Genomic DNA, 11,903 nt, shown 5'->3' with positions numbered 1-11,903 from the left:
AGAGGGACAAAGTGAGAGAGAGAGGGAAAGTAAGAACGCAAGCTGCCAGGTCTGGGACTCGAATCACAGTTGGCCACGTAGAAGACCAGCACCCTTAACCACCATGCCACTTGCCAGCCCCAGATAAATAATTCTTAAAAAAAAAGAAAGAAAGAAGAAAAGAAATCAAAGGAATATATGTATATACATATAAATCTCAGAATTATGTGAACTAGGTAAGGTCACAGGATATAAGATAAGAACAAAAATCAAGTGTGTTTCGAACATGTGACACTGAAATTAAAAAAAAAATTACAATGGCTCAAAATAAAAATGAGAATCTTAGATGTAATTTTAATAAGAGGTGCATAGGACTTGCATACTGAAAACTGCATTAAGACTGATGAAATAAATTAAGCATCTAAAAAGATCCCAGGAGCAGAATGGAGGAGAATCAACTGTGGCATGACTATTCCCCCTTGGGGGATGATTTCTCACTTTCTGTCTCCTCTGACAAAAGATGAGCACACACACTCTACAGCAAAAATCTATCTTAAAAAAAAAAAAAAGAGTAGAAACTTAATCTGACTATAGTATTTAGAGGTAGGGTCTTTGGGAGGTAATTAAGATTAGGTAAAGTTATTAGACTATGGCCCCATGACTTAACAGTAATGGCTTTATAAGAGGAAGAGAGACCAAAGCTGACATGCACTCATGCCCTCTTTATGACAACCTGCAGTGCCTCAGGACAAGTTCCTTCCACCAAGAAGGCCCTAACCAGATGTAGCCTCAACCCTGGACCTCCAGAACCAAGAACTGAATAAATCTTAATTCTTTATAGACTATCCAGTCTGTAGTAACAAACTAAAACAATGTAAAAGGAATTCAGTGAAGAAAAGAACTTTTTCAACAAGTGGTTCAGATCAAGTAGACATCCACAGCCAAAGATAAAAACCAAGACCCAAGTCTCACATGTTTTACAGAAACTAACTCAAAATATATCACTTAAATATAAAATTAAAAAAACATAAATCTTATTAAAAAATAATGGAAGGCAAAATTTTCAGGACATAGGCTAAGCAAAAATTTCTTAAACTTGATATTGAAACCACAATCCATAAAAGGAAAAACCAGTAAATGCTAATTCATCAAAACTAAAAACTTGCTCTACAAAACACCATGTTAGGATGAAATGACAGGTTATAGAATTGGAGAGAGTACTTGCAAAACACATATTCAATGCAGGATTCATATTTAGAATAGAGACCTCTCAATACTCAGTAGTATAAATATTGATCCTCCGTATCTGTTAGCTCACTTTTCCCTTTTCCTTACGCTTCCGCACTAGTTTCCTCAGATGTTATGGCTCAATGATTCTTGCTTCAACTACATCTATTTCTTTTCTATCTAATCCAGTGAACTATTAATCTGCTATATTCTTCACTTTCAGAAATGTAATCATTTGAAATCTGATCATTCAAGACTATCCCTCCTCTGTATAAGAAAGATTTTTGCTATAGGGTGCATGTACTTGCCAGAGAGACAAGCGAGACAGAAAGTGAGAAATCACCCCCCAGGGGAATGGATATGCTGCAATCCCCTCTCATCCATTCTCTTTTCAGTACTTTAGGCATGCACACACACGAACCTGGTGTGAGTTTTAAGTCGCTGGGTTTGGGACTAAAACTATGTTCAACTATGTGACAGTCCAGTGATGTAACCATTACGCTGACTGCTGGTCCCAGGACTCTAGAACTTCCAACCTACTGGCTACAAGCTGGAGTTCCCTCCAACCCTCTCCTTCTAGGTTTGATCAGTTTGCTAGAGCAGCTCATAGAACTCAGGAAACATAGTCACTAACTTAATATAAAGGACATTTTAAAGGATATAAGTGGAGAGATAGGTTTTCATGCTCTGTACCACCCTCCAAAAACCTCCATGTGTTCAGCCTTATGGAAGCTGCTCAACTTTTTCCTTTTGGGTTCTTTGAAGTCTTTATTGCGTAGTCATGAGATGCTAATAGACTGGACAGGGAAACCAGCAAAGCCTGTCTATTCAAATTCTTGGCATCTCTGTGCTGTACTCTTTGCCCAAAGAACGGGCAAGACCCTTCTGGAATGAGGGTTTTAGGGGTGGGGGAAGACTGTGATTTCTATGACACACCTTGTGATAGGTGAAAAGAGGGACTTTCATCTTTATCTTTCTGAAACTGTTCTGAAACTGCTTAAGGAATCAAAAATAAAAGGTCAAATACTTATGAGCCAGAAACCATAGATGAACACCCCCCCAATATATACCATAATACAACATTGCTTAAAAATGTGATTTACCACGTAAGAACTGCCTCCACTACAAACATGGATGTCCTGTTACCTAGGACTAGCCTAAAATAAATTTTGACCTAGGTCTTAGAAATAGTGAATTCCAGGGGCCGGCAGGTGGCATGGTGGTTAAGGTGCTGTGCTCCCACAAAACTGACCATGGTTCAAGCCTTAGGCCTGGTGGCTTACTCTCTTTCTCTTTCTCTCATCAAATTAAATAATAATAGAATAAATAAATAAAATTGTTTTTAAAAAAAATGAAAGAAAGAAATAGAGAATTCTAGCCCCAAATCTGTAAGATGAAGATTTAGGAATAGCAGTTCTCTTTGGTAAAAGCCCTTTACCTATAGCTGTATGCAGAAGCCAGCCCAGGCGATCAAATTTCCATTTACTGGACAGGTTTGTCATCGACGTCTTCAATGTGGCAGCTTTTGATTGGAATTTCACCCTACTCAGGCCTTGTAATTTGTCCCATTCTCAACATGCATGACAAGTTAACAGGTAGGCTCTAGGGAACTAGAAAGAGGTAAGTATCCTCAAGGTAACTGTTAGCTCTATTGATCCCTATGGAATCACCACCTCTCGTTTTTTCTTACCTTTAAATATTTCCCTTAATTTACAGTTAAGCTCAGGTATGCTTCTAAAAGGATGTTTTATATTTACATCTAGCATTTAAGTGTTAAACATGAGAAATGGTTCTTCACACATTTATTCTGCCATATTGCCAACAGTGACAATCAAAATTTGTTAATTAAGATAAAAATTTGTTCAAAATTAACTGTTTAATTTGGCAGAGGCCTACTTCCTTAATAATGAATGAGTACACAATATGCTCATGCAGAAACAAGAAAAATTCATTAGTACTTATCAGAAACTTGTTACGTACTATTTAAGTAAGTGGCCTCTATTAGTGCAAAAATAAGTCATTAAGTTAAAAAAAAAAGCTTTATTGAAAGTCAAAAATTCAGTTAACTTTTACTCTGGGGAACCACACACGCAAAAATAATTTCTCAGATTATATGCTATTTTAATACTGTTTGAAAATTAGAGATTAAGTTTTTTTTTTTTTGTTTTTTTTTTTTGAAGAGGTTTTTGCTATAGGGGGCCCGAAAGACCAAGACAGAGCGACCAGAAAGACAGAGACAGACAGAGAGGTAGAAAGTGAGAAATCACCTTCCGGGGTGGATGGCCATGCCGCAATCCCTTCTCCTCCATTCTCCTCTCAGGATCTTGGGCACATATGCACGTGCGCCCGGTGTGAGTTTAAGGCACCGGGTCCCGGACTCAAAACACGGTCGACTACGTGGGAGTCCAGTGACATAGCCATTATGCCAACTGCTAGTCCTTAGAGATTAAGTTTTTAACATCTCCAGCTTTCTCACTTGAAAATGTTCAGGCCTCATGACCTATCCTTAAGCAGAGGTCTCATCTTCTGTATTTTTATAGCTTCTTAAAAACAATGCTTTTTATTTTTACATTTTCACTTTTTCAGTAATCTGAGTCACATTTTCACACAAATTCTAATGTAGAATCTTAAAAGACTTGAGATTCAAGAATGCGAAGAAGATAAAGTATGCCTCTTAACAGTCCAATTTCTTTCTTTCCTCATCACCAGAGTTCAAAAATAACCATCATAGCGGGAACCAGCAGTTAGAGTAATGGCTATGTCGCTGGACTCCCACGTAGCCGACCACAGTTCGCGTACTGGACCCAGTGGCTTAAAACTCATGCCCAATGCGTATGCGTGCGTGCCCAAGATCCTGAGAGGAGACTGGAGGAGAAGGGATTGTGGCGTGACCATCCCCCCTGGGGGGTGATTTCTCGCTTTCTGTCTCTCTGTCTGGCGAGTGCATGCACCCTATAGCGAAAATCTCTCCAAAAAAAATAAATAAAAAAATAACCATCATAGCATAACAAAGGGTCTGGCATACAGAAGCACTCTACAAATACTTGTTAAACAAAAGTATGAATACCAAAAATAAACCACAAGGTGGAGGAAATACTTAATTTTAGAAAGGTAAAAAATTTTAATTGGAGGAATGTTAGTGGGAAACTTTATCAAACAAAATCATAAAGCATGTAATACTAATAACTAAGAAGTCATTTCTAACGAGGTTGACAATCTAAGAAATTACAATATTTTACAAATACTGAATATTCCATGGGTACACATGAAACAGTATTACTTATGTAGTATCAATAAGTTTAAGAAAGAGATTAATAAAACAAAAGAAAAGAAAAAAGGGATCAACAGTTGCGTAATGGCTATGTCGCTGGACTCCCACGTAGTCAACTGTGGTTTGAGTCCCGGACCCATTGGCTTAAACTCAGCCTGGGAGTGTGTGCAGGTGTGCCCAAGTTCCCAAGAGAAGAAGGGATTACGGTGTGGTCATTCCCCCGGGGGGTGATTTCTCACTTTCTGTTCTCTGTCCCTGTCTTTCTGGTGAGCGCACGTGCCCGATAGCAAAAACCTCTCTCTCAAAAAAAAAAAAAAAAAAAAAAAAAAAAAGGACAGGTAGAATGAAGGAAATAAAGAAGTTTGAAGTCAAAAAGACTAGCTAAAATTCTAACTTCTCTATATCTGGTCATGTGGCTTAAGGAAAGTTACTTAACCTTTCCCAGTCTGTTGCCTCATTTTTAAAATGACCATTAACAATAATAATAATTCTATTCGACAAGCATAAAACAAGTTACTTAACTTTTTTCAACCTTGGTTCTCTCATTTAAAAAATGAGAGTAGCGTAATTTCATAGGCTGCTAAATGAGAACACATGCATTAAATGCCTAGCATAGTTCTTAGCTTGATATACTCCTTCTGAGGCAAATGGATTAAAAAAATCACCTACACTACATACCTCTCTCCAGACTATGTCATATCATTCCTAATGGTCTATTGTACTTCATGAACAGAAAAAGAACCCAAAAGAACTGAGATTTAATATTTTCTTCTTAGAGAGGAGTAAAAATTAGACCACAGACATCCACTTGTATTACCAATATCATAAAGACTGTGAACAGACGTGGCAAAAAACAGTGAACATACCCAAGCAGTCACTAAAATCATAATTCTTATATTTAGTCTAGTCTCAAAATAAACTCTGAAGAGTTAGTAACACCGATACTTCAGAATTTCAGAAGTTTATAAAGAACATTTCCTTTGAACCAAAAAGAAATGACACCTAACTATGCATTTTATGGTTAAGCATGAAATGGAAAGCAAGAGACAGTTTTCTAAATAACAACCAAATAAAACCATGCAGATTTTAGGGAACACTGGGGTTTGCTAAACATCTTATTACCACATTAGGCTTTTAAATTACTACTTCATTAAAAGACCTTTAAAATGAGAAGAAAGTCTCATTTAGGTGTTACATCTAAGTGATATTCTCTTCCTACTGTCTCAGTAAGTGTACTATGACATGAAGATGTATAACTCTAAGAATTTTACCATAAGGGCCATCAGTGGCAAGGTGGCTGAGGTGGCTGGCTTCCACATGGCCGGCTACATGGTTCAAGCCCCAAACCTGGTGGCTTGGAAGAGACACTGGGCACATGTGTGGGCCCTAAATCCAGAGAGGACACTGGAGAGGGGACTGTGGCATGGCCATGACCAAGGGAGGGTGTTTTCTCACTTTCTCCCTCTCTCTCCTCAGTGAATATATGTGCCCTCTAGGAAACACTAAATGAAAAACAAACAAACAAACAAAAAACTGCTCAAACTCAGAACTGCACACTTAAAATGGATGATTTGGGGGTGGGGGGAGAAAAAATAGGATTTTGTCACAAGTTCTAGATTTACAACTTTTAAATCAGGTTTATCAATCAGAGCAATACTGTCTATATCTAAAAGTATTTGCAAATGTAGAATCTGGGGTATTTGGAAATTGTCATGATGACTCCATGGGAGAACAGAGGGGAGGGACTCTAACGAAAACTAGTAGTTGGGCCCACAATGCTAAATGAATGACACACACGACATATACCAAAGCATCCCATCTATTCCTCTCTTCCATTCCCACCAAAAGAACTGAACAAATGTTTCCCATTTCTTTTTCTCTTAAAAACTCAAGCCAGACCATTTCCTTTAGTCTTCAGAGTCCAGGGCTCCATATGGACACCAAAAGACGTACAACTTGTAACCAACTGGCAGGCAGCGTGGTTGCTACCAATGTTGTAAGATGCTGTCTGTTTCTTTTTCTGTAGTATCACAATCAAGGACAGTATTTTTCAAAAATTTATGCTCAGTGTTCTCTACGCATAGTATCTCACCCTTGCTCCAATACCAAACTTTTAGCTAGCAGGTAAGAAAAGTTTCCCTCCAATATAGTATGCCAAAATAAACTTGCAAGTATTCTTGGAACTTTGTATCTATAAATGGAGGAACATGATGATCTACATTCTCCCATCAGCATATGAGCATTTTATAGGTAGAGTATATGTGCATCTTAATTGGGACAAGGTCCACAGTTTTCACAAAAATTATCAAAGAAATCTATGACCTTAAAACATTAAGATAACTATTCATTGAAAATTATTCCCCAAATCTTTGATGATTCCTGTGCTCTAAAATCTCTGATGGACTCCCAATATCTTTATGGTTTAAACTCTCTCAACATGTTAGCCAAATCCCTCCACAATTTAGCCACTACCCCAACTATCTAGACTTTTAATCTATCCTAGCAATTTTCTATGTGTGTTTTATAATTCCAACAAACCAAACTACTTCCCTCAGTCATACGCTTTCCTATCTCAAGGCTATGTTCATACAACTGCTGTCTTCCAAAGCAACTAACAAACTCCAAATCATTCTTCAAGTCCTAATTTAAATGGCACACCTAAAAATATTTTCCTGTCAGCTGAAATTAACCTTATTAGCTTCTGTGGTTCCACAGTTTAAATGTACTCTATTACCTGTAGCTTTCTACCCAGATATATGGTTATAGTGTTGTAATGTTTTCCCTACCTTAATGGAATATGATTGAAGGCAAGAGTTGTGCCTTATGGTTCATTATGATCATTAGTAACATAGAAAATACTTATATAATATGTATTTAGTTTAGTATAAATATTTATAAAACAAAATCTGATTTGCAAGGAAATTTGGCCATTAATAAATAAAGGTGAAAAACACATGGAACAAAATAGCTGGAAAAGATTTCATCCTCTGAAATCTGCAAAATGGCCAGTCTAGTCTAATTTTACATAAATTCATACCCTTAAATTCTTTGACACAAAGGAAAGCCAATTCAATTATACAAAGTCTGTATAGACAGTCTTAATAAATGAATATAAAACAAAGTATTCTGAAACCTGTAAAGTATCAATAATACAAAGTATAATAAGTCATCTTTTTTTTTTGGAGAGACTTTTGGTATAGGGTGTATGTGCTCGCTAGAGACAGACAGAAGGCCAGAAATCACCCCCCAGGGGGATGGCCACACTGCAATCCCTTCTCCTCCATTCTCCTCGGGATTTTGGACACACACACACACACACACACACACACACACACACGTGTGCCCATTGTGAATTTGAAGCTGCTGAGTCTGGGACTTGAACTGCTGTTGATCATATGGGAGCCCAAAGGCAACCATTATGCATCTGCTGGTCCTAGCCATGACTTTTCTAGTCCACTATCACTGACCACGGTGCATGTCTTAATTACCAAATTGCTTCTATCCTCTGGAATAGCTCAACTAAAATTTTCTATGGGTTAAAATTAATTAACTGAGGAACCAGGAGATGTCTGGTGATTTCTCACTTTCTGTCTCTGTGTCTCTGGTGAGCACACACATCCTATAGCAAAAATCTCTCTTAAAAAAACCAAAAACCCTTAAACAACTGGCTACTAATATTTGGTGAGATGATTTACCATCAGATGCCTAGGTTACATTAAATTCAAAACATACCAAAAAAATAAACAAATGGAACTGAGACTATAAAATTTTTTTTTATTTTACAGTTATAGTGTACTTATTTTATACTATATATCTATATATATCTCTCTCTCTATAGATATAGATATATATATAATATAAAACAATTACAAAATTTAAAATCAAGAAACAGATTCCTTTGTCTCTTTTGGTTTAAATTTCATTTGTTTTATTCCTAAAAAGTTTTTCGTAAGAGATTCAGGGAGTGATAAGACCTGGTCAATTGAGAGGAGATACTCTGTACTTTCTTAGCAATCTAGATCATGGAAAAACAACTATTTTCACAGTCAAGAGTGCTTTGTCATTTGAGTAGTTTCAATGCTCTACTGTTCTAATGGCTGAGAGATAATAAATGAGTTAAAGAGGAACTTTTAGGACAATCTTAAGTGCTGAATAATTGCTTTTATTTTGTATAGTCTGTTAACTTCCCACAGGAATGGTGTGCAAAATAAAAACTATACTCATAGACTACTCAGTTTTTGTTCTTGTACCCAAGACCATATGTTGCTAATTACTGACTCAGGAGTAAGTATCAAATGCTTTGAGCTTACACATTTTTGTTATAGGAAGGCTCTTTATATTGTATCAACTTAAACAAAAACCTAAGTAAAGAACTATTCTGGGATATGCCAAAAAGTATGAAAAATATGAAAAGTAATAGTTTTGGGACCAGCAGATGGTATAATGGTTACGTTATTGGACTCCCACATAATTGCCAGTTTCAAGTCCTGGATGTGGCAGCTTAAAACTCATGCCAGAAGTGTGTGCGTGCGTTCCCAAAATCCTGAGAGGAGAGTGGAGGATAAGGGATTGCAATGTGGCCATCCCCCTGGGAGGTGATTTCTCTTTCTGTCTCTCTGGTGAGCTCATGTACCCTGTAGCAAAAATATCTCTCTCAAAAGAAAAAAAGTAGTTTTACACAAAAATCACTTATAATTAATGAACCATATTACAATTAATATAAATTATAAGTGTTGTACAGAAACTAGTGTCTATTTCTTGCATACTCTTTTGTATGTTTTATTTAATCTTTCCTTAAAAAGCTAATTAAAAGGTATAAAACAGTGCAAAGAATTTCAGAACCAATAAGGCATTATTTTTTGTTTGCATTGGGCATGTGCACTCCAGAGAGAGGAAAAGTGAGAAAGCTTGGTCTCTCCCTGTCCCAGGGGGGATGACCATAATCTATCTGTCTGTCCCTTGGGATTTTAGGGCGCATGTACCAGCGAGTCTTTAAGCCAGCATGTCCAGGTCTCAAACTGCACAGCTGGACTGAGGGATCGAGCAGCCTTAACCATCATGTCACCTTGTTGGCCTACCAATGTAGTATTTAATTAGAAATATTATGACACCTTATATGTGACAGAACTTATCGAGGTAACAAATATTATGATTTAAATATTTGTAACAGTTCTCTATTTTATAAAAAATGCTAATTATATTCAAAACCCCCATTCTGACAGAAGTTCAATATGGGAGATGGGTATTCAGGAAATTCAAATTTGAGGTCCTAATTTCGCCACTAAGAACTGCCAACTATTTTCTTCACCTCTGAGTATCAGACTCTATATCTATAAAGAATGGAAGTGGGACTGTCGATTTTATGTTCTAGTCTAGAAATAATGATATGGTTCATACAAGCAGTAGTTTTCACCCAAGAAAAAGAATATAAAATATGTATGTGTTAATACTAGTCTTAAAAGAGAATTACAAAGCACAAGACACTGAAAATGATTAAATTTTAAGTGCCGTATGAACAAATACACTTTTAAAAACATTTAAGGACAAGGCAAACAAAAGGTAAACTGTTAATAAAAGCATAATCATAACATAAAACCACACGACTAATTAAATCCCAGTTTTTGCCCCCAAGATATGGAAGATTAACACCTTCTCTATAACATTTTAAAATACTGGTAGCTAGTAACATCCTGCATGAACACTGAAACATGACATAATATAAAATTAACCCATAATTACTAGCTGATTCTGAAATTAAATACATTTTACTGTGGAGGACAACAAATTATTTTTATAAAGAAACAATTCTATAACTTATGAAAATGTTCAAAGACAGCTTCCTAAGCTGAAAGTGTACAACTATAAAATGGTTAAAGACTGCATGGGAGCCACACAACATTTCTACTTTTGTCCTTTATGAGATTCATTTGGCAAACGAGAAATCATTAAAGTAGCATGTCACTCTGTCTTCAAATTTTTAAAATCTTGTATATGATTAAAAAGGGGAGAGAGGAGGCCCAGAGATTAGGACTGCTCAATAAACAAATTCCTTAGATAGCAGAATTCTATTCTATTCTATTCTATTCTATACAAAGCCATTGTATCAGTTAACTTTAACAATCTGTGAATAAAGAACTCTTTGATCATTGGCTTCTAATTCACTCACCAAGACAATTTTTAAAATAACTGTACTGAGGTTCTTCCTTAGAGAATATAAAAAATGGGGTAACTATCATTTGCCAAGACCACAATACAATTTTGTCAATCCCCAAACTGATTATTATAGCTCAAATCAATCATATTATTCTAAGGTGAACCCTTACTCCTGAAAAATATGAAGCATAAAATATCAGTTAAGATCTTCAAATAGGTCATCAAATTTGTTTTTTAAAAGAATTTCTTACTGTAATGAAGTCATTCCCTTTAACCATTCTTCCTTGGTAAAAAATCCCATGCTTTCAGCCTCCAATTTCCACGCTAAAACTAACATAATAATCTGGAAAGAACAGAACATAAAGGATAGGGGAAAAGTCAGCATAGAGATAATCATATCTACATTTATCATGGAGAGCATTTTTATACAACTATTTCCATCCTTTATCTATTAAAGAGTACAATCTCTGAAATCAATTATAAAGAAATTGAGATGTGCCAATTTCTTAAAAGAGAAAAGTTTTAGTTTCTGAAAGTAGAGTGTTTTCCACTCAATTACAAACAACATTTGTATTAAGAACACGTGCCTGAATTAAACTGATTAAAAATACCCTGAATGCAAATTTACAATGGTAAACATGAAAGAAAATTTTCATAAAACATTAAAGTGTCTCAATTTTTTAGAAATTTATAAATATGCTATACCCCTCTTAGTGTCCATTCTACTTAAAAATAAAACATACATTTTCAGGTTCAACACCAATGTCTTCACAAAATTTTTCCATTCCTTCTGGCCCTACAACTTCATCAGGACCTTTAAAGACAAAAATAATTTATATATTTTATTGTTATAATTTGATAACATAAACATTTTGCTAAAGGCATCCATGAATGTATAATATTTTGCAAATCACTGAATTTCCATTATCTCATAGCTTTGATATTTCTATGAGTTACACAATTTTAAATTCTCTAAGTGTTCTTTGAGTATCACATTACAATATAAAATTAAGGAAATGAAAAGAAAAAGAAGTAGTAATAAAATACCAAGTACCAACCATTACTTTATATAAAAACTTAAAAAAAAATTTATCGAAAATCTACTCTGGATAAAAGGTCTGGCAATATAGGAACAAAGAGAAACATAAGATGGCTGGAGCTTTTTAATTTAGTAGAATGTGTCAGAACCAATGCACCTTTCAACACAGTAATCAGAATTATTTACTTATTAATACAGAAAATTATTCATTACCCTTTTGAAATATACACTAAT

The 11,903-nt window shown here is 35.5% G+C and overlaps 1 protein-coding gene across 2 annotated transcripts in view; it reads right to left on the bottom strand.

Annotated features, from left to right (window-relative positions):
• DCUN1D5 (defective in cullin neddylation 1 domain containing 5) overlaps positions 1 to 11,903 on the bottom strand; it is a 30,521-nt gene that overhangs the window by 8,885 nt on the left and 9,733 nt on the right. For both annotated transcript variants that reach the window (XM_006150081.3, XM_027772477.1), the window contains exons 3-4: positions 11,374 to 11,444; positions 10,882 to 10,973 (exon numbers count right to left, since the gene is read on the bottom strand). In XM_006150081.3, the coding sequence (XP_006150143.1) occupies positions 10,882 to 10,973; positions 11,374 to 11,444 (163 nt within the window). The remainder of the gene's footprint in view (positions 1 to 10,881; positions 10,974 to 11,373; positions 11,445 to 11,903) is intronic.

Source organism: Tupaia chinensis, unplaced genomic scaffold, assembly GCF_000334495.1.
Source record: "Tupaia chinensis unplaced genomic scaffold, TupChi_1.0 Scaffold000276_2, whole genome shotgun sequence".
Classification (NCBI taxonomy): domain Eukaryota; kingdom Metazoa; phylum Chordata; class Mammalia; order Scandentia; family Tupaiidae; genus Tupaia; species Tupaia belangeri.
The sequence above is the reverse complement of the archived record's forward strand: the minus strand, read 5'-3'. Positions and strand labels throughout refer to the sequence as shown.